Genomic DNA, 23,765 nt, shown 5'->3' with positions numbered 1-23,765 from the left:
TTGTTATTTTAAAGAGACAACTTTAATAAAACCATCATTTGTCACTTCATCAACACACAAAGCGTAAAAAGCATTTGGCAAAAGGTTTTTTTAACGGCTCAAATTTAATGAAAACAATGTTCAGCACAAACAGAAACCAAAGAAAATCTAACTACACGCAATGGGCATAACTTTATATTGTGTGATTTGGCAAAGAAGGAAAAGAACAATAATGCTGACTGTTGGCAAGAGTGAGGCCTCCTGGGACTCTCATCCATAGAGAAGGGATGCCCCCTGCAATGTCCCTGCGGAGAGGAGGGACAAAGATGGAAAGAATGAGCTCTAGGATAAACAGGGAAGATTCTCGGTGGAGGGAGCAGGAAGTCAGTGGGACCAGGGCGGGGTGTGCCAGGAGCAGGAACAAGGCGCTGAGGCTGGGGAAACTGGGGAAGAGGAGGAGATGGAGGGGGATGCAGTCATGGGGCCCTCTTGCTTGGCGTCAGATGAAGAGATGATATCTGACTTACATTTTTTAAAGATAATACTTGACCATTGTTAAAACTAGACTTGGATAGATACACAGGGAAGAAACAGGAAGGCCATTTAAAGCAGTGGTTCTCAACCTTCCCCAATGCCTCGACCCTTTAATACAGCTCCTCATGTGGTGGTGACTCCCAACCATAAAATTATTTTCGTTGCTGTTTCATAACTGTGATTTTGCTACTGTGATGAATCGTAATGCAAATATCGGTGTTTTCCCATGGTCTTATGTGACCCCTGACAGCAGTTCTCCACCTGTGGGCCGAGACCCCTTTCACAGGGGCCACCTAAGACCGTGGGAAAACACAGATATTTACATTATAATTCATAACAGGAGCAAAATCACAGTTAGTCATGAAGTAGCAACGAAAATAATGTTATGGTTGGGGGTCACCACCACGTGAGAACTGTATGAAAGGGCAGCAGCGTTAGGAAGGTTGAGAACCACTGGTTTAGGAAGTTGCTGAGGTAATTCAGAGGAGAGTGACAGTTTGCTGGGCTGGCACCGCAGCAAGGTGGTGACGAGTGTTAGACTCTGGAGAGAATTGAAGATCCAGCCAGCAGGCTCGGCCAGGGGCTGGCTGTGCGTGCAGAGGCGGGAGCTGAGGAGACAGCTTCTCGGAGGAAGCTGGTATCCTGCACTGGCTACTTAGCAGTGAGTGGATAGAAAGCTGCCATCGTCCTGGCTGCACTGTGGCTCATAGTCCCGGACACTGAAAGGTGTCAAGTTTGATCCCCGGTCAGGGCACATGCCCAGGTGACGTGTTTGATTCCTTGTGAAGTGCGTGTGGGAGGCTAACTCTCCCTCTCTCCTTTCCTCTCTTTGGGGAAGAACAAAACACTGCAGTACGTGGACACAATAAAATACTGCTCAGCCGTGAAAACAGAAGGAAATCTCACTTCTGCAGTGGCGTGGATGGACCTGGAGATTATGATGCTAAGTGAAACAGGCCAGTCAGAGAAAGACACATTCACGCATATGTAGAATTTAACAAACTAACAAACACAGTAGAAACATACTCCTGCCTGCCTCATCACCCCTAACCGCTCACCTGCCTGCCTGTTTGCCCCAACTGCCTCTGCCTGCTTGATTGCCCCTAACCACTCCCCTGCGAGCCTGACAGCCCCTAACGACTTCTGCCTCGGCCCTAGCCTCCCTGGCTTTGTCCAGAAGGACATCCAAAATGATATCCAGAAGGTCGTTCAGCTGTCTGGTCTAATTAGCATATCATGCTTTTATTAGTATAGATTTTAGTGATTTTTCTCACTTTACTCACTTTTATTACCCTTACGGCTTTATGAATATCTTCAATCAAACCTGTTGTTTTTTTAAAAAAATGTTTAAAGAATGATTAAATTGGAATATATAAAACAGATTTTGGAGTTAAAACACGCCCAGTGAGAGGCATGCAAACCTACCTGCTGAAGAAACAGAGGGAACGGGCCCAGGGAGTTCTCCTGCATGGAGCAGGGGATGGGCGCCCACCGCCTCTTGGCGCGCCGGAGCACTGTTTCTCTAGCGTGTCTTTTCCTCAGGCCCTGCATGTAGAGAGAAAATTCATAAACAAAAGCATCCCAACCCGCGCTGGGGTAAGATAACGGACAGCCCATACTCCTGACGCCTCCCTGGAGGGTCAGGCTCAAACATTTCCATGCAGACCAGACAATAAGGCCTCTTCCTTTGGAGGGGAAGAGAGAGTGTATCCAGGTGGTGCAGGTTTCAGAAACTGGAGTTTCCCTGCGCATGCCTTCTTAACGCTGACCACCCACCGCTCAGGTGAGGGAGCATCTCTGCCCCTTAGTTCTTTTTTTTTTTTTAATATATGTATATTTTTATTGATGAGAGAGAATCTTTGATCTGCTGCCTCCTGCACGCCCCCTACTGGAGATCCAGACCACAACCCAGGTATGTGCCCTTGGCTGGGACCCTTCAATCCACAGGCCAACACTCTATCCACTGAGCCAAACTGGCTAGGGCTCCCCTTAGTTCTTATGCAGCTCTTAGTTGTTCTTTCTGCTAAAACTTCAAACTCTTAGGTGAACCAGAGCAAGGAAAAAGAATATACTTCAGCCCAAATCGGCCTTAGCAGCAGCAGAAGTCTTCACAGGGGAGGGGTCATTTAGATTCAACAAAGCAGAACCCCCGTTTTAGCAGTGCTCGGAAAGGGGAGAGGGGGAGAGAAAGGAAACACACCGTTAGAAGAAAGAGCAGCCCTAGTTGGTTTGGCTCAGTGGATAGATCATCAGCCTGTGAACTGAAGGGTCCCAGGTTTGATTCCAGTCAAGGGCACATGCCAGGGTTGTGGGTTTGATCTTCAGTAGGGGGTGGTGCAGGAGGCAGCCAGTCAATGATTATCTCTCATCGTTGTTGTTTCTAACTTTCTCTCCCTTTTCCTTCTTTTCTGACATCAATAAAAATATGTAAAAGAAGGAGGAGCAGGAGGAGGAGGAGTGGGAGGAAGAGGAGGAGGAGGAAAAGGAGGAGGAGGAGGAGGAGGAAGAGAAGGAGGAGAAGGAGGAAGAGAAGGAGGAGAAGGAGGAGGAGGACTAGGAAGAGGAGGAGGAGGAGGGGAAGGAGAAGGAGGAGGAAGGTAAGGAGAAGAAGGAGGAGGGGAAGGAGAAGAAGAAGAAGAAGGAGGAGGAGGAGGAGGAGGAAGAGGAGGAGGAGGAGGAGGAGGAGGAGAAGGAAGAGGAGGAGGAGAAAGAGCAAAGGAGAGGAAATATCCTATGTAACCTTTGGTTCTCTTTGCGGTTTGAAAACCATGTATATTTACTGAAAAGGAAGCCGTGCGTGGGAATCTCAGTGCACCCATACCTTCCTCTGCGGCTGCAGGACCACAGTGATCTGCTCCTGGGCCTGTGTCCTCGTGTCGGAGAGCCAGATGGTGAAGGACCTCCCATCGACTACCACCACGGAGCCGGCCGTGTAGACGGAGCCGTCCCGGAAAACTCTGAAGGCAGGATCGCTGGACTGGACACGGTCGGCAGACCTGAGGCACTCCACCAAGTTCACTGCGTGTAGACACAGTCACGTGGCAAAGCAGAAAGGCACGCAAACAGAAGGAAATGTGGCAACTGATTTCTAAGTCATCTTCAAAGCCATACAGCAGAGACAGACCAGCCACCGTGCATGTAACAAACATATAAGCAATCTCTTCACCTGCATATTTTTTAAAGGGTAATGTTCTTTCAGCTAAAAACACTCCTGATGGTATATGTGTGTGAGGGAGGGGTTTTTAAGACTTCCCATGCTTCCCCATGGCTATGAAAGGAACCTTCCTAGGAAACAGGTGTGTGTCTGCGGTCTGACAGAGCTGGCCTACACGCCCACACACACCTGAGTCAATATACAGAAGCTCAGCCTACACAGCCAGGCAGGTGTGAGTTAGGAAAGCAGTCACGTCAGGAAAAGTCAAATGTACCTTCGAATTCTTCCCATGGGCACTCTCCCCAGCCCCCCACCATCACCTCCCCACCCCCAGAGCTCCCAGTCCTCTCCGTGTTCGTAGTTTCGCAAACCTCCCACCAAAAGGCCACAAGGGGTCTTCTTTCTCTGGGAATGTGGCCCTCTAATAAAGAGCAAGCAAGAGAAGTATTTATTCCTTTAGGTGTTTGGATACCGAGATCAAAATATCAAATCCACCCCATTCTTCAGCTGCCTGCCTTCCCAGAACCAGGCTGGCACACTGCTCCTCACGGAAGTGATAACCTCACAGAGAATCCACGCTGCCCAGGCATCCCGCTCTCTCTCATCCTAAATGGGAGTGCACAGTCAGAAAGACGTGCCCGTCTTTAGGAGCAATGACCTCTTTCTCTCATCTCAGCATTTTTAGCACAACGATAAGCTCTGGTCTCTTTCCCGAGAGGAACACCCCTGGCCACTCTCTACAGCAGGGCCTTTCTTCCTCCCCACAGGAACAATAGGGACATCCTATATAATAAAAGCCTAATATGCTAAGTGTCCAGTCATCCCTTCAGCCAATTGAAGTATGATAGGTTAATGATATGCTAAGCTCACCCAACTGCTCGCTATGATGTGCACTGACGACCAGGCGGTAGATGCTCCAACTGGTAGCTTAGCTTGCTGCTGGGGTCTAGCCAATCAGGACTGAGTGAGATGGGCCAGATGTGCCCTGGAGTCCTCCTAGGGTTCCTCCCCAACTGGCCAACCTCCTGTATCTCTCTCTGACCCCTCAGGGGATGTCAGAGAGCCGGTTTCAGCCTGATCTCGCAGGCCAGGCTGAGGGATCCCACTGGTGCATGAATCCGTACACAGGGTCTCTAGTTTGTTTAATAAAGTTAAATGAGGCACTATAACCATAAATGGTATACTCTGTTGAAAAATTATTTGGTATCTCTAGAAAGAGTCATATCTCTCTTTTTTAAGACATCATGACATGCCTGGCTGGCATGCCTCAGTGGTTGAACATCGACCCATGAACCAGGAGGTCACAATTCAATTCCTGGTCAGGGCACATGCCTGGGTTGCAGGCTCAATCCCCAGTGTGGGGTGTGCAGGAGGCAGCCGATCAATGATTCTCTCATCATTGATGTTTCTATCTCTCTCTTCCTCTCTGAAATCAATAAAATATATATTTTAAAACCTATCATGACACTTTCCTACAATATTCCTTGTACCACAGAGAATGTCGGCCTGGGCCAAGCTTCTCAGCTACTGGGAACGTCTGAGGCTCCCTAACTCCTCAGAAGCCAAGGGCTGGGTTCTGTGTTGATGGAGTGGCTCCCCTTGCGGTGCTCCGGGAGGCAGCCCGGTATTGATAACCTGCCCTGATCGCCAGTGCCTTACCTCTCCTTCTCCAGAGCTGCAGTCCTACAGCCATGCAGGGCTCTTTCTACATGTAAGTCTGCATGTACGTGTTAGACTCTCAAAGCCCGAATGACCACAGACACAAGGCTTGGACCCTGAGCATTCAACTCAAACTCAGTGCAGGCATGCAGAGCAGAAGCATGTATTTACATTATCTCCCATTGTCTCTAGTTACAACTATGCAGGCTGATCCCGCAATGCCCAGGTCAGGCCAGCTGCTCTTTCCAGGGCAGGTAAGCCACATTTCTGTCCTAAAAACACTGTTTTCACACTACTCACCTCTGCCCACCAGTCTGTCTGCCTCTAGTGTGGAAGGCGTATGGAAAATCACCTTTTCGCAGGCTTCACACGCAAAACTGAAGACCTAGAATGAAAATAAAGTAAAAAGGCTGCATGAATAAGGTGCAGAATAAAGAACAAGGCTTTACTTACGCAATGGAAATAAGTCCTAGAGATGTTCATAGCACAGTGCTCACAGCTAACAATGCCGTACTGTACACTCACTATTAAATAACAATGATGAGGGTGGGAGGAAACTTGTGAACGTGTTGGCTATGTTTATGGCACAGACAGAGGTGATGAGGTCACGGATTTACACTTATCTAACTCATCAGGCGGCACCATTAAACACACACAGCTTTGTGTATGGAAATCTTACCTTAATACAGGATTTTTTAAAAACAGAATAAAAGGACGTGATCATCTCAACAGATGTAAAACGAGCAATTGGCAAAACTCGACACCCATTTATAATGAACAAACTAGGAAGAAAAGGGACCTTGCTCTACCGGAGAAGGGCATCTGTGGAAAACCTACAGCTACCATCACACCCACTCTGCGGAGGGCCGCTGCCCTCTGACCTGGGGGACAATCGAACGCCCCCTCTCACCCCTCCACTCAGCACTGCGCGGAGCTCGGCCAGCCAGGGAACTACAGAGAACACAAACTGAAGGCATCAGGTTGGAAAGGAAGTAAACTCGTCTGTTTGCAGATGGTCTGACCTTGCGCATAGGAAATCCTAAGAAGTCCACCCCACAATAACATGAATAACAAATGAGTGGAGCAAGTTTGCAGAACGTAAGACCAAAGTACCCGAGCCAATGGCATTCCTGTGCACGAGCAATAAAAATATCTGAATGCGCAAGCAAACAACAGATATGTCATCTTCATACATCAGTGTCATCTTCATACATCAGAAGACACAGTCCTATGATGCAACACCATTTCCATCAAAATCCCAAATAGCTTTACTTCATTTTTATCTATCTATCTATCTATCTATCTATCTATCTACCTATCTATTTTGCAGCAATTAAACATTAATCCTTGTGGAAATGCAAAGGACCCGAAGACCAAAATAAACATGGTATGTGTTCCGGTGACCTCAATCCCTCTCATCTGGTTTGTTTTGTTCAGCCTCCTACTCTTCCACAACTTTTTCATGATCAGCTGATCAAAATCCTTTTAGATTTGTTTCATCCAGAAAACGAGGTTACTTTTTTTTTTTTTTAATAGATTTTACTGATTTTTTTACAGAGAGGAAGAGAGAGGGATAGAGAGTTAGACACACCGATGAGAAACATTGATTAGCTGCCTCTTGCCCACCCCCTTCTGGGGATGTGCCTGCCACCAAGGTACATGCCCTTGACCGGAATCGAACCTGGGACCCTTCAGTCCACAGGCCAAAGCTCTAGCCACTGAGCCAAACCGGTTTCGGCAAAACGTGCTTACTTTTATTAGCTCTAGCAGTTTGTCCAGACAGCGCTGGATGTCCCAGGAAGCTAATCCTACAGCAGGCAAAAACGGCAATTAGACTTTTACTGTGCCGGTGAGGACCTCAGGAGATGGCTGGCTAAAAGCAGTTATAGGGACCAACATGGGATTGTTTCTCACTTCAAAGAGAACGGTTTTAGCAGCTCACCATTAGTTTTGAGTACTTCTCTTTTCCTGTCATCCACACATTCATTCATGGTAGGCAGGCTTCACTATATTAAGAAGGGTTATTCCCTTAGATCCCTAGTTTGCTCAGGATTTTTATAACAATAAAGATAGCGACCCACTTATTTTGAAACAAATGTATGATCTTCTCTCTCTCTGAATATATTACTATATGTTAAAATACAATAATAGATGTCCTGATGTGAAACCGTCATTCCACTCCTGTGACAAACCTTATAGGGCATGGTGATCTTTAAGACATTATTGGTTTCGTTTCCTGCTATTTTAGTATTTTAAGTATATGTCCATAAATAAGATCAAGCTACACCTTCTCAACTTCATACAATCCCCATAAAGTGAGTTAGCTTTTTTCTGTCCTCTGAAATGGCTTATATAAGATACAAATTACCTGCTCCAAGTAATTATGGAGGAATGCACCGATCACAGGTCTGGGCCTGATGGATGGGAGGGAAGCATGTGCGTGGCTCCTAATTCAGTGTCTCAATGGTTCTAAGTCTGTGTAGACTTTGTTTACCCCTGGAGTCCATGTTGGCTATTTGAATTCTGTAAGAAATTGCCCAACTCTGTTTTCAAATTAATTGGAATCATCTATTAATACTTTCACTTAATTTTTAAAACATGTGTCCTCTTGATGAGTATGCCTCCTTTTATTCTCAATATTGTTTGATTTGTGCCTCCCTGTTTTTCACTTGCTCAATCATAGCAAGGTTTATATTTCAAAGCATGTTTGGCTTTGTTTATCTCTCTATTGCTTGTTTATTTTTTAATGTTCTTTCTAAAATATAAATACAGAAGACTATATGTAGCATAAATAGGCACCTTTTAAAACAATAAAATGAAAACTAGAACACCCTCCTTCATTGTTATAAAATAAAACATTACTGTTCTCTTCAAGGCCTCTCCCATCTACATTTCCTTCCCTCCTTCAAAAAGATACACGTGTATTTTGCCAAATTTTTGGCTTTTCAATATATGCAGTCACATGCTTATTGTGGATTTCTTTGCTCAAACTATGTTTGTGAAATGTATGCATGCTGAGTATATAGCAGTAGTTCATTTTCACTGTTGTATAGTACCTCATGAGAAAGAACATCCAATTAATTCACTAATATCGTTTGTAAAGGGGTGAAATCCATATACAGATTTCATATACAGATTTCAATTATTTCTTGCTTTTTGAAAATAAAAATGATTTGATACTATATGTATGGGGACTGGATATGTTATTGAAAATAAAGTAAAAAATGCGAAGGCATAATTAGGTTAGCAATGATGAAGTAATGACCTTTGAAGAAATTTTTAAAAATAACTTTTATATAAAAGCACTCCCAATAAAAACTGCAGCATTCAAAAAGACTTTTTTTTAAAAGATTGGTGAATTATGGGTTGGCTATTTGAATTACAAAATCTCTCTTTTAATGGAGAAACTTCAGGACAACTTTAAATATCTGACTTACATACCCTAGAGTTGCAAACAACTTTAAATCAAAATATAACAATTTAAATGTTTTAAAATGATTAACCTACTGTAGTCTGGGAAAATAAATCGCCTTGGTTCATATTACAGTACTGTCCAATTTCATTAATCGTATGATAAAAAGCTTATCATACAAATCATTAAATACTGATAGAAAAGCTAATGCCAAAAGGAGAGTGAGGACGAAAGATGCTATTTGAGATTGTACCACTTTTGCATGTTGTTCAGTTTTACAGTGAATGAATGTACAAGGTGGGCTTCTAAAAGAACACCCTTTTTAATGAAGGAAAAAGCAGTTTAAGTAGCCCTGACTAGTTTGGCTCAGTAGATAGAGCGTCAGCCTTCAGACTGAGAGGTCCCAGGTTCAATTCTGGTCAACGGCATGTACCTTGGTAGGGGGTGTGCAAGAGGCAGCTGATCGATGATTCTCTCTCATTGATGTTTCTAACTCTCTATCCCTCTCCCTTCCTCTCTGTAAAAAAATCAATAACATATATTTTTTTTAAAAAAAGATTTGTAGTTTAAAAATAAATAAATAAAGATATTGTCTTGACTTAGCAGAATAGTTATGGAATTTTAAGTTCATAACTTTTTCTGTTATAGCACCTTCTGCAAAGTGAAAACATCATCTTTCAGATTCTTATCCTATCAAAGGTAACTTGTAAAGTTTACCTGTGTAATCTCAGGGCTGAGATGATTCTACTGAATTTTTTTCTAGCAAACTCTAAGATGGGATTCCAGTTAAATGAGAAGGATGATTAACCACAAGTCAGGTGCCATATATGGAATGTCAACTGCCAAAGGAATTACAACAGAGCCCAAAATGTGCCTGGGCTTAGGGGCATTTGTGATTCAGAGTGATTCAGGATCTCGCAGTGTCTCAGTGTGAACAGCAACAACCTCCTTTGGAAAAGGTAGCGGATAATGCACTGATCTAAATATATAGAGCTGAATGCACACTGAAACTTTGACTTCCTTAAGATCTCGGCTTCACTATGAACCAGTTCTCATTTGCTTCCTTTATTTGCCCTAAGCTTTTTTTCATTAGGGCAAAAAATAACAGGATCATGCCCATTTTTACTTTAAAAAGATGACTATATCCATTGTTGTAAACAACAACCACAAAAAAAAAAAAGTCTTTCTGGGAAAGGGGCCACGGTCCACGTTCTCTTTCATGAACATTATAAAATCTGGAAAGGTAGAATGCCAGTTTGTCAACACAGGCTTCGGGCAGAATTCACAGTTCCGGGGGAAAACAAGGTAAAAACATGGTGTGCTATAAAACAGCAACACGTTCCCTTCCTTTTGAAGAAGAGCCGTTGTTAGCCAAAAGGTGGGTTAACCGTGTCCCATTACACCCTATTTCTAATAGATAAAAGATAACAATGTAATGCCCAAGGCAGGTTGTATACGGTGAGCAATAGTAAGCACATATTTAAAAGAATGTTAGTATTTGCAACTGGATAGACATCTCAGAACTGAACTAACGCACATCCGTGTGCACCATCCCTTTTGCTTCGTGAGGAATCTCCCCCTCTCCGTGTTCCCTCTTTCCTTTGTGTGCGGAGGACAAGGGGACACGGGAGGACAGTGCACATGGAAAGACTCCCCCGCCCGGGACTCCGCTGGGTGGGAAGGCTGAGGTTCAAAGCCTCCGTGTGGTGCTTTGAAGAGCTCACTTCAAACGTGGGATTGTGTGAGCGCCCCATTAAGGAAGCCATAAAATGAAAACTGTGGCCCTGACCGGTTTGGCTCAGTGGATAGAGCCTCGGCCTGAGGACTGAAGGGTCCCACGTTTGATTCCGGTCAAGGGCATGTATCTTGATTGAGGGCACATCCCCAGTGGGGGGTGTGCAGGAGGCAGCTGATCGATGATTCTCTCTCATCGATGTTTCTTAACTCTCTATTCCTCTCTCTTCCTCTCTGTAAAAAAAAATCAATAAAATATATATATATATTTTTAAATGAAAACTGCTTCTCCCGGGTGATGGCAATGTAATAGCCTGAAAAGTTGCTATCGGAGGAGTCAGAAGGAAGTCCAGACTGGTGTGGCCAGGAGAGGTCTTCGCTGACCCACCTGGACAGAGCGAGGGCGCTCCTGACCCGGGTTTGGAAGGAGGATCCCATAGGCTCTCCCCAGCACTCCCTGTGAGAAGCCCAGCCGCCCGCTTCCCCTGGACGCAGCGAACTGTTCTCACAGCAGCCTCCGGAGCGTCTATCCCGCGGCTGATGCTATCTCCGGGTGCAGGCATCTTCTTGCCTGCCGCGCCCCAATACCCCCCACCCTGCACCGGGCCAGCGCCCTGCGCCCTGCCCTGCCCTCCGGCCAGCGGAGGAATCTGGGAACCAGAAACCTCCTCTGCTGGCCCCGCTCTGGGCCCTGCCTCTCAGCAGACACCAGCACCCAGAGCCCCCATGGCGCCCACACAGGAGGCTGGGCCCGCTGTGCCCACAGGCACACGCTGCGCGCAGTTCGCTGTCAGGAGGCAGGGTCGCTGGGGCATGTGCTGGAACAGCGGCCTGGCAGCCGATGCCCGCGTTTGCATGATTCTTTGCCCACAACTGTGCCTTATCCGTGGTCCGCAAACTCATTCTTCAGCAGAGCCAAATACCAACAGCACACCATGGACATCTCTTTGGAGAGCCACAGGTTTTAAACTTAAACTTCTTCTAACACCATGTCTTCAAAATAGACTCGCCCAGGCCGTGGTGTTTTGTGGAAGAGCCACCCTCAAGAGGCCAAAGAGCCGCATGTGGCTCGCGATCATAACTATCACCCCAATATTCATAGCTCATTCCTTCAAAGAGCGGGCAAAGCTGGGGCCCCTCTGCCTGCGGGGGGGCAGGGAGCAGCCAAAGTCAAGCTACCCGGGGGCCAGGGAGCTCTCCCCGGGGCCCATCAGTCCGTGGGGCCCGGAGCCTCGGATGGCTCCCCAGCCCCTCTCCCAGCAGGTCCCCATGCACCCGCCTCCCTGGGGCTCCGGGTTTTGGGGATGTCTCCCAGTCCCCCCAGCGCCCCAAGGCCTCTCCAGGCAGACCCCGTGCTGGGTGGGTCTCAGGGTTCCCGGGCCCAGGACCCAGGACACCCCAGGCTAGGGTGGGCGTCTGGGCTTCTAACCCCACCCAGACCTGTGCCCTGGGCGCGCTCCCAACGCCCCCGCCCACCGCAGACCAGACCCCAGGCCGAAGCCAGCGCCGCCCGGACCGGAGAGGGAGCCTCAGCCCCGGGGGCGGCGCGCGGGGAGGAGCGGGGCCGCGTCCCCTCCGTCCGCCCCGCGTCCCCTCCGTCCGCCCCGCGGCCCCTCCGTCCGCCCCGCGGCCCCTCCGTCCGCCCCGCGGCCCCTCCGTCCGCCCCGCGGCCCCTCCGTCCGCCCCGCGCCCCCTCCATCCGCCCCGCGCCCCCTCCATCCGCCCCGCACCGGGTCCCGGCCCGTCCACCGGACCGCATCCCCCCCTCCCGCCGCCTCGGAGGTCGGGGCTCGGCGGCTCCCGGTCTTTGGGGGGCGCTTTCCCTCCCTCCCCTCCGGGTCCCCCCCCCTCACCGCCAGGGCCAGCAGCAGGCGGCGGGGCGCCCCGCGCAGGGCCATGGGGGGCGCGGCGGCGGCCATTGGCGGCGGGACGGGCGGGAGCGGCAGGCGGGTGAGCGGCTCCTCTCTGCGGTGTGTCTGCGGGGCCCGGGGCCCGGGCCGGGGTGGGACAGAGCCGCCGCCCCGCCCCGCCCCGCCCCGCTTCCCAGTGTCATCGCCGCCCAGCCCTCCGCCCCGGCGGGCGCCTCCTCCCCTCCCGCCCCTTTCCCTGTTCCGGGCGGGTCCGCCCACAGCGCCCCGGGGTGCGGGACGGTCCCCCTGGGTGCGGGGACGGTGCCCCTGGGGGCGAGGACGGGCGCCCCGGGGTGCGGGGACGGTTCCCCTGGGTGCGGGACGGTTCCCCTGGGTGCGGGACGGTCCCCCTGGGTGCGGGACGGTTCCCCTGGGTGCGGGACGGTCCCCCTGGGTGCGGGACGGTTCCCCTGGCCTCCCGGTGGGCGAGGTTCTGGGCGCGTCTGCTGGCTTCTCCTCCAGAATGCCCCATGTTCTCCCCCAGCAGCTGCCCCTAATGGAGGCACAGGGTCCCCAGTGGCACAGGAGGCTGGCACGTGTGCCAAAGAAAGGGGATTCTGCCCTCTGACCACCCCAAGCGCCCGCACAGGGGTGCTGCTTAGGGCCCAAGGATAAGGTGACCAGACGTCCCGCTTTTGGCGGGACAGTCCCGATTTTTAACAATTTGTCCTGCGTCCCGCGGCGGTTTTTTTATTTATTTTTTATTAAGGTATTATATGTGTACATATCTTTCCATTGCCCCCCCCCCCACGCCCATACATGCTCTCCCCCCCCCCCCCCCGCGCGCCAGAGTTTTTCATCCATTGGTTTTGCTTATATGCATGCACACAAGCCCTTCGGTTGATCTCTTATCTCCCCCAGATCTCCCTCCCCTCCCCGCTGTAATTTGACAATCTGCTTGTTGCTTTACTGTCTCTATATCCATCTTTTGGTTCATCAGTTTATAATGTTCTTTATTATCCATAAGTGAGTGAGGTCATGTGGTGTTTCTCTTTCATTGATTGGCTTATTTCACTCAGCATGATGTTCTCCAATTCCATCCAGGTTGCTGCAAATGATGAGAATTCCTTCTTTTTTATGGCAGCATAGTATTCCATTGTGTAGCTGCACCATAGTTTTTTGATCCAATCACCGAGGCTGTTTCCAAATTCGCAGCAGTTTTAAAAAGCCCCGATTTTCACCGCGGGACGCAGGACAAATTGTTAAAAATCCGGATGTCTGGTCACCTTACAAGGAGCCTTCTAAGAAAGAACTCGTTTTTCTCAAAAGTATGCCAATCAGTGGTTTAGTCATTACATTTAGCATCACTCCGTGTATGGTCAAAGGAAACTCTACAGCCTAAAACTCTGGACCCTAAAGGAGACCTACCTATTGACTATCGTGTGTCAATGAGCAGAACATGTGTTAGTATATTCTTACTTTTAAGTCTTGGTTAGCTAGTTAAATGTGTGGGGGTTTTATACCCTATACCAGTGGTCGGCAAACTGCAGCTCACGAGCCACATGCGGCTCTTTGGCCCCTTGAGTGTGGCTCTTCCACAAAATACCACGTGTGGGCACTCGGGCACGCACATACAGTGCGATTTAAACTTCCTGGCCCATGCACAGAAACTGGTTTTTGGCTGTCCAAAGAAATTTCAATGTCCTGTGGACATTTGGCTCTGGTGACTAATGAGTTTGCCGACCACTGCCCTATACATAGCTGCATACCTGTTACATAGCTACAGTGAGAGAATTTTCACTCCGGGTGAGGTAATGAACTGTTTCACCAATGAGCCTGTGTATGCATTGACACTGCTTTCCCTGAATGCTTAAGGAATAAGCTACTTTGAAATGTTTCTCTTCGTTCTAAGCAGTCCTAGTTTTCAGTGATTTTAACCTTCTCTACTAGAGCGAGTCTGACCTGGTTATTTTTGTCTTCCCAGAGACTGAAACTCTAAGATAGCTAGCAGCTGCTTGTCTCATCTGTGCCGTGAAAGAGGAAGGTAGTTAAGCCCATTAGCTCCAGGTTAAACCTCCTGACTGTCCCCTAAGCTTTCATTTTTTGCTGCTACAAAATAAAAGTTATCAACATATACTCCAGAAATAATGTTACAAAGAACATTCGGAGTGCTTTTATTTGTACTGCAAGATTCTAGCTGCAGTATAAATAAGAAATAATAACTGGACATAGTATTAGTAATTATCTTAAAATTGCCTGTGTTGTAGCACATGTTTGCCCATCGTGAGAATATTAGTCTAAGTCTTAATAAAAAGCAAGGCATTTTTATAACTTAGAGAAAATTTTTACAAGCAATTAAAATTATCACATAAATATGACTTGGAGATAAATTTAAATTGCTTTACTTTTTCTCATGTAAATTATAATTTTAAATGAGTGTTTGCAAATTTATTTAAAACACGAGTTTCAGCCTGGCTGGTGGGCCAATGTGGCATGGCTCAGTGGTTGAGCGTGGACCTATGACCCAGGAGGTCACAGGTGGATTCCTGGTCAGGGCGCATGCCCGGGCTGTGGGCTCGATCCCCGGTGTGGGGTGTGCAGGAGGCAGCCGATCCATGATTCCGTCTCATAATTGATGTTTCCAGCACTCCCTCTCCCTTCCTCTCTGAAATCATTGAAAAAGTATTAAAAACAAACAAACAAACATGAACTTCAGTTTGAACATAATTAAAACTGGAATTAATTTTAAGTCATTATGAGCCATCATAAAGCATACAAGTTTTTCTGAAATCTCTTTATTTTAATACCCTAACCCCCAAATGCAAAGTCACTTGAAATCACTGCTAAAAGATAGAGGTAAAAAAAAAATCTTATTTTCCCTGTTACTTTCTTAGTTTGAGGCAAAAGGGCAGCAACAATAAAGGATCAGAAATGGGAAGTGATCTTAGGAGAAGGTACAGAACCTCAGGAATGAGTGCAGGTGAGTTGCACAGTGCTCAGTAGGAAGCAAGCAGGCGCATAGGAAGGTTCTGGGTGCCCAGCAGGAAGCTGGGCCAGGGCCTCAGGAGGCGGGGCTGACCCCTGGCCCACTGAGTGCAGCTGCCAGGCCCGAGGAGGCCGCAGGTGCTGGTCTCGCCCCCGCACCTCAGCGCTCCCCTGCGCTGGGGGTGGCCAGTGATCCACACAGACCCCTAAGAAACACAGCCAGAGCAGCTCATGGTGTTCGCCGGGAAGGTGCCAGTCATGAAAATGGAACGGGATGAAAAGGAGCTTAAGACCAAGGAAAAGACTGAACAGTTCCTGTTTCACAAAAGGAGTTCTGCCACGAGAAGGCAGCGCAGAACCACCTTCAGGATGCTATTCAGGACACACGGGACAAGGAATAGTCATGGAACAACTCACTTGGGACAACAGTGGGGCACACTGTACAATGTGCACTCAGATGCCAGGAGCGCTGCAGGTTCCAGACCTGGGCTGCCCTGGCGGTAACCACGTGCCCTTTAGAGAGGCCTCCCTCCCCCCCTCCCTCCCCCCCTTCCTCCCTCCCTCCCTCCCTCCCTTCCTCCCTTAGGTGGCAGCTGGATTCTCTCACCCACCACTGCTCCCTCCTTTGGGGGCCTCTGCCACTCCCTGTCCCCCTGTCCCAGGTGTGACTAGAGGCCCTCCGCCACCTTCCCAGAGCACCCCGAGAACAGCCATGTCTTGGCCATTTGAAAACTCCGCTGGAAACTTGGGGATAGAGGAAAGCGGAAGTCAAGAGGAACCTATACTAGTCAGTGCATTCCGCCCAGAACAAGGCCATGCCAGAATCCCCGCCCCTCCCCTCTCCCGCCGCCCCATGGCCAGCCCCCCCCCCCACGCCCCCTGAAGGGCTATGCCCACCCCCAGGGAAGTGGTCCAGACAGTGAGAACAAGTCTAGCCAAAATGACCCCTGGCCTCTCAGGCAGGAGAAGTTTTCCTCCCTCCCCCTCCGGCTGCTTCCCCAGTTCTCACCTGGGAGCAGTGTCTGCCCAGAGTGATTGACAGGGGGACCTTCCATTCCCTTCAGGAGAAAACTCCCTCCCTCCGCAGAGGTGTGGCCTGTCCCTGTCCCCTGGGCAACCACCATACCAAATTCAGACCTTGTGAGCTTCTCAAATTCAGAATTATCCCCCTGGAGTCACACCCTGACAGCAGTCTAATGCGGACAGGGTGTGTGGGCTGAGAAAGGAGCTCTCCGGCTGTCCTTGTCCCCCGCTGGGGTGTGAGAACTGTCACCAAGCTCTCCTCTGCCCCATGAGGATCCTCAGGTGCCCTCACCCAAGTGCTGTCTTCTGCCAAAAGGGCCTTTTAAGGAGGGGGGTGTGGTCTGTCTCCCAGTGACTTCTCCCAGGCCCAGCGGGCATGGTGATTTCCACACAGAAACAAAAGGTTATTGTGTGAGTGATAACTCCTTACAGTATGGGAGTCACAAAGGCCTGACAGTGAATTTTCAATCCTCCTCCTCTTAGATCATCTCCAACCCTCCCCTCTGGTTCAGGCCTGCCACAGGGAGAATTTTCAGTCCTCCACATCTCAGCATCATCTCCAACCCTCCCCTCTGGTTCAGGCCTGCCACAGGGAGAATTTTCAGTCCTCCACATCGCAGAATCATCTCCAACCCTCCCCGCTGGCTCCCTGGGAGGGAGCCTCCTCCCACAGGGTGAGGCTGGCCTCTGTCCTGATGTTCTCAAGTCCCAGAGCTGTTTGTGCCCAGCTGTCTGCTCCAGGGCCTTGCGCAAGCGCCAAGGGTACAGGTGTGAGCGGGCTGCCTCCCAGATCCCAGGTGCCACTCACCCCCCCCCCCCCCCCCCACTGATTCACTGCCTATCGCCTCAGCCTCCTTTCTGTCCAGGGTTTGGGGGGCCGTCCCTCCCCAGCAGCCGGGGGAGGAGGCAGCTCCTGCTGCTCCCATGCCTACCCACCAGCTCAGCAGCAGAGGCAGTCTTTCCCAAGCTCCTCCTGGGCACGGGTTATTTAATTCAGCATTTAGAAATGTATGTGTGCTGATTATTTCATTGTTACTATTCACTAATTTTATTTATTCAAGACTCACTCTCCTCTGACTGTGGAATCTCAGAGGGAGTTGGGGGCAGGGGGGTGGGGAAGGTGATCAATCTAAGACCTGGTATGCATATAATGACAGCCCAGGGACACACAATAGGGTGGTGAAGGCCTGGGGCGGGGGCGGGGTGGGCTGGATGAGGTCAATGGGGGGCAGGATATACATAATAATATTAACCAAAAAAATTTTTTAAAAAAAATATTTTATTGATTTTCCATAGAGAGGAAGGGAGAGGGATAGAGAGCTAGAAACGTCTATGAGAGAGAAACATCAGCCAGCTGCCTCCTGCACACCTCCTACCAGGGATGTGCCTGCAACCAATGTACATGCCCTTGACCGGAATCGAACCTGGGGCCTTTCAGACGCTCCATCCACTGAGCCAAACCGGTTTCAGCAAAAAGGATTTTTTTAAATAAATAAAAATAAACAAACAAATAAATAAGACTTCTCATCTTGACGCATCTTGTCCTTTCAGCCCGCCCTGTGCCCAGGCCCTCTGCCTCTCTGCGGAGTGGCTTCTTCCCATCAGCTGTGGAGCAGGCCTGTGCCTCCACAGGTGGCTCTTCTCTTGCTTTGCTCTCAAGCACCACACTTCCTTGTATACCTTTCAGTGTCGTAAGCTGCACACTTCCCTCCCTGGCAATCTGGTCTTTCGTCTCCACTTGCGCATGTCTCTGTAAGGCGACATCCGATACCTGTTCGGCTGAACAGCCCAAATAGAGGGGTCCTGCCTGAACTTTAAAAAAATGAGGTGCTGATAACACGCCCAGTAGGCATGCATGTTCCAGAAAGGTTGCTTCCTGCTCAAGACAACATGCAAACCAGATGTTATCTGGAATGGCTTCTCCATCGTCCAACGATGATCTGATCTCACCCGCTGTACTGTTTGTCCCAAAGCTCTAGCAGAGTCTGTGCACTGCCTCCTCCCACTCCCGTCAGCCCAGGGTGGGTGGACAAAAGGAAGCTGGGCATGGCAAGCACCATGGGTACAGCTACGGCATCTTTTCTCCCGCGTGGTGACCGGCCTTCCTGTAGTAATCCCAGGATCCTGGACACATATGTCGCCCAATCTCACCTTCTCCTTTGTCACCACGGGGTGCACTGGAAGTCCGGTTCTCTTTCTCCAGAGAGGCCCTGCAAAGTGATGAGCAGGCACAACTCATGACATAAGGTGAGTCATAGGACACCTTATTCTCTGCCACATCCCCTATGGGAACATCCACATCCTCCCCTGGGAACCAAGTGCTCGGAGCCTTTCTCCTCCAGCCTCTCCCAGGGACAGCTTTCCAAACGCACCTGCTCACAGAAGGCGGTATGTGGGGTGGCAACTGGCCAGGCCTGTGCCAGGCTTTCTCTCCAAATTTGAGCGAGAACCTCTAACATGTTCCTCTCCTCCATTCCTTTTAGGGGGTTCTTTACTCATCTTGAAATAGGATGACAGAGATACAATGAAATCGGGAGACCAATTTGGGAGAATTCAGACCTTGAAGTTTCCCAGAGATGCAGGTTCTTCATTTGTTAAGTGTCCTTTTGAGTGAGAGGTGATGTCTCCATTCCCCGTGGGTGAGCCCTTGTTATAGCATCTGTAGGAGCCATCTAGTATGTACTTTCACAAAACGGCTTAAGGCTGGTTTTTGTGTATTTCCTTAGGTTCGTACCTACTGGGCACAAGGATATAGACTGTAGTTCCTGGCCATGATGGTCGATTTTTATGCCTTGATTCCAATAAATCCGTGGAAGTATATGTCAAGCAAGTATTCCTCCCACACGCGCATTCATATCTCAAGGTTTCCCGTCCTCAGTGAAGTTCAAAATGTTCATGGCTAGCAAGCTTCCAGTGGTCGTACTTTCCCATCTCAAGGACAAGAACATTTCACCCTTGGGCTTGGCGTTTTAGATTGTTTCCAGATCAACTACCCATGTTACTCCGATTCCCCTCTGTTGGCAATAGGCACCGTTCTCACCATTTACTTTGGTGGCACGGCTATTGGGGAAAAGGAAAAGATCCCCTATTATTTTGGGATTCTTTTCCCATTTGGGTAGCAAGAGCTAGCTGTTTGGGAAGGCTTTTCGCATCCCTGCCCAGGAAACATGACACAAAGACAGGGGCTTCTGGCAAGTACTCACTGCAAGAGCTTATGAGTCCGGAGTTGATGCCAGTGTTGGGGAAAAGCCCTACTTCTCTGTCAGATACCGGTAGCTACCTCTACTTGGTGTTTTTATTTTATTTTATTTTATTTTATTTAAATATATTTTATTGATTTTTTTACAGAGAGGAAGGGAGAGGGATAGAGAGTTAGAAACATTGATGAGAGAGAAACATCCATCAGCTGACTCCTGCACACCTCCCACTGGGGATGTGCCCCCAACCAAGGTACATGCCCTTGCCCGGAATCGAACCTGGGACCCTTCAGTCTGCAGGCCTAGGCTCTAATCCAGAGCCAAACCAGTTAGGGCTGGTGTTTTATTTTTTGTTTTTGAATCTTTCCCTTTAGCTCATGCTTTCTCTCCTTGTTTGCCTTCCCATCCCACCCTCTTGGCTGACAGGATGTAAATGTTCTTACGCCACAGGTAACTGACCGTGGTGAAGACATGATTCCTGACGCTACATGTTTCCTTTCATGCCTCTTTCAGGAAGATCACACCATCCCACACCCACGTAGTTTACAGTTAGAGGGCCGGCCCCTCCCTGCTGGCATCCCCATGGCCACGCCTCAGCCGCTGCAATCCGCTGGCTGCCTCTGCCTCTGTGCCAGTGCCCTGGGGCCACTGCCAGTCAACCTGTCTCCAGTGACGGCCCTCCTCGCCAAACTGCAACCGATTCCCAGAAGCTTACCATGCAACATAGAAAGAATGTCTAGCACGTATGTATGTGCCATCGATGGGAGACAAAGAGCCTGGGGGGGGAAAACGCCAAACCCGCTTTGTTCAGCCTCTGGAGGAGACTCCACTGAGCCGGCACCAGTGCAAATAAAACCGTTCTTTTCCGAACCTCCGAGTATGTCTGGTTTGATGCTTCCTCCCCCCACCCTACTCCCCCCACCCACCCACCCCCAGCCTGATTTCTGCCCTAACAAGGTAGCCTGGGCAGTGGTATGTTGTAGAGGCCGGGCGGGAAAGCGTTCCCCAGCCGTGGCCTCTGGTTGGAGACGGGAAGGACAGAGGGGACCAGTGCTCTGGAGGAAGAGCCGTCCAGGCGGAGGGAACAGAAGGGTGAGCCCTGGCAGGGAGCACCAGCTCAGTGGGTCCAGGGAACAGGGAAGCCGGGGGAGCTGCAGTGAAGCGAGAGGTGCTGGCACATGAAGTGGTAAAAAGAAGCAACAATTTTTAAAAAAATCTCACAGCCTTTGTTAAAGAGTTTGGCTTCTATGTTAACCCCATCTGTTCCTAAAGAGCCATGGAAGCACTTAGAAGAGGGAGGCAAGGCCTGATTTATACATTTCATGAAGCTCTACAGGAAAACGGACTGTTCAGGTCAATCCTGGCAGGTGTAGTCGTTCAGGCCAAAGCAGAACCGAGGTCTAAGCGGGCATCATGTAACCCTCAGAGTTTCATTTACTAGGAGGTTGGACATGCGATGTCTCTAGCCACACGCAGGGGGAAGTCCATTGTCCTCAGGATGTCACCTGCCTAAGGGCTGACCAGGGCAACATCCGGTGTCAAGAGTTCAATGCGGAGCCCAGGGAAAGGCTGGAAATGGAGACTGGGGGAACCCTGTTGTCAAAGTCAGATCCAAAAAAAAAGAAAAAATGAAAGAAAAGAAAAAAGGCGATTACAGGGAGATCCTAAGACGGGCTGCACTGAGCTACCAGCCAATCCCTATCGCTTTCCTGCTGAAACAGCACCGCCCATTTCTCAGGCAAAGCCTCTAGGGGTCTGAATGCTATTTGCCTCCTGAGGCGATCTAAGGTTGATTAGTAATTTTATCTGCTTTTCCTTTGAGTCTCAAGATTTACCACAACCTCAGGATGGTGGTTTGTGGGTAAGATACAGCTTCCTGAGTCCCTGGAAGCCAGTCAGCCCTGGAGCTCCCAAGGCCAAGGCCATTGCAGTAAGATGCCCTCTGGAGGATGCAGCATCAGGCCAGGTGTCAGCTGCAGAGCAAAGTGGAGACTGGAGTGATGGTTACCCAACCACAGCCCCTCTCCCATCACACTGCAGCAGCAGCACACACACACACACACACACACCCCACATACACACACACTCACACACACACACACACACACACACCACACACACACACACACACACACACACACACAGAGTGGTGACTCTGTGCAACTCTTCACACTCTGATAACAAGAGTAGGAAGCGGACCCCTCCACCTCCCTCCAACAGGCCAGACAAGGGAGGGAACTAGACTCAGAGCAGAAGGGACTTCTGAAATCCGGAAGCTAGGAAGGGGAGCGGGGAGGGGCAGGGAAGGGGAGGTCTGCATAAGGCACTCTCCCCGGAGCCTCTGCACCCCGCAGGGGGGCTGCCAAAGAGAGGTAAACTCCCGGCAGGCCCATGCTGGCCTCTGAGGCCAGCCCTCTCTCAGGCAGCTGGAGGAGCCTCACCACACACCTTCCTAGGGCCTTGGCATTCATGCCCATGTAAGAAGGGGAGGCACTTCTTCCCATCTTATTTGTTCCATGGTAGTTGAGGCTCACCAATCCTGCCCATGCCTCGGCAATCTGCAATGTACTAGTATGTTCGGAACTACTGAACGTGTAATACCAGGTTACCAAGCCAGCACTATGAAGAGAGACATACTCAACTGACAACATTCTAAAGTGAAAAACAAAAAAACATTGACCCCAAACCTTCCCATTATCTTATTTTCCTAATCGATGTTTGTTAACATGACACAGGTTGTACATGTGACTTACTTAAAATCATTTCATATTATTAGGAGTGTCTTTTAAGGGTACGACATTCATGCTTAAAACCCATTTTTTTTTTTTATTCAAATGTCTTACAGTCACTCTAAGAAAGAAGTTCTATTATTATTCCCCATTTTATGATGGAAAAAAAAAAGACACAGAGAAATTATACAACTTAACAATAGCCCATAGTATCACAGTCTTTAGAAAATAATAACAATGAATTTCCAAATCAAACTCTAAAATTCTAAAAAATATAGAACAGGATTCTAAAGAAACCGACTCATTTCTTTAAATAAGAAAACAAAACCCCGCAAGTAAATTCTCATATCGCACATGTGATTAACAACCTCATGCTAATTTTCAAAACTACTTGATTTATCATAACCAATACTATATCATAACCAATACTATACAAGAAATTCATATGTAGTTCATTAAAAATAGTATATTTGACTGGCAGTAATGAAACCATGGAAAAGGTAAACCAATTATTGAATAATTATCAAATGTTAATCCTTAAAAACAATTGTTATAAGCCAACCTTGTGAATTCAAGATAGGCATATGACTTCACAGTCACAAAGGTTAGAAAAGCACTTAAAATGTCCACATGATTAGCATATATAGAAACCTGTGAAACCTGGCCTGGAATTTGGTTGACTATAAAATTTAACTTTGTCTCATTATTTCAAAATTTAAATAGTTTTCTCTACATTATTAAGAACTGTAATCTTAAAATAGTAAAAAAATAACTACACAAGCACATAGCTATGACAAACCAAGTCATTCAAAAAGCTATACAATATATGTTCCCACAGAGCTCTCCCAGTCCCTGTATTTCAAAGCTTATTTGAAAAAACATCACTATTTGGCATTTATAAACAGTATCCTCGCACTAAATATAGAACTATAAATATTCTATTATATACAAAATGGCCACAACCCAATTTTAATTACACTATTCCTTTTGTTAACATAGAAAGTTGTATCTAATAAAACACACACACACACACATTTCTACAATTTCAAAGACAAAATTAAATGTTCTTTGTTGAAGAGATAATGAAGTAATCACCAAGATATTTGAAACAATAAAGTCAACGTAACATTGATTTCAAGGAAAACTAAGAATGCATGTCTTCACATAAAACAGAAACAGAATAACTCACTTTACAAGAGAATAAGAAAGAGATAGCTTTTAAAAATATATTGAATTATCCAACCCAAGAAATAATTAAAAAAAAAAGAGGAGAGAAAGAGAGAAAGGAGGAAAAGAGAAAGAAATGGAAAAGAGAGGAGGAGAGGGAGAGAAAGAGAGGAGGAGAAAGGAGGAGAGAGAAAAAGAGAGAAAGAGAAAGAGAGAGAGAGAGAGAGAGAGAGAGAGAGAGAGAGAGAACACAAAACTTTGCAAGAATAAAAATACATTCTTAAAGCACTTTTTAAACTTAACTTTTGCTGACAAGGAGGAAACAGAGGCAAACGCAGACTC

General features: G+C 48.2%; 1 protein-coding gene across 3 annotated transcripts in view; it reads right to left on the bottom strand.

The window, feature by feature from the left end:
- The window catches only part of LOC311624388 (desmocollin-3-like), a 35,989-nt gene extending 23,545 nt beyond the window's left edge, over window positions 1-12,444 (bottom strand). For all 3 annotated transcript variants that reach the window (XM_084887542.1, XM_084887541.1, XM_084887543.1), the window contains exons 1-4: window positions 12,326-12,444; window positions 5,627-5,711; window positions 3,335-3,531; window positions 1,939-2,058 (exon numbers count right to left, since the gene is read on the bottom strand). In XM_084887542.1, the coding sequence (XP_084743668.1) occupies window positions 1,939-2,058; window positions 3,335-3,531; window positions 5,627-5,711; window positions 12,326-12,391 (468 nt within the window). In that variant the 5' untranslated portion in view covers window positions 12,392-12,444. The remainder of the gene's footprint in view (window positions 1-1,938; window positions 2,059-3,334; window positions 3,532-5,626; window positions 5,712-12,325) is intronic.
- Window positions 12,445-23,765: the final 11,321 nt, after the last annotated feature.

The sequence above is a fragment of the Pipistrellus hanaki genome (assembly GCF_964339955.1).
Source record: "Pipistrellus hanaki genome assembly, chromosome: 6".
NCBI lineage: Eukaryota > Metazoa > Chordata > Mammalia > Chiroptera > Vespertilionidae > Pipistrellus > Pipistrellus hanaki.
Note: the sequence above shows the minus strand (reverse complement) of the source record. Positions and strands in the feature narration are given on the sequence as shown.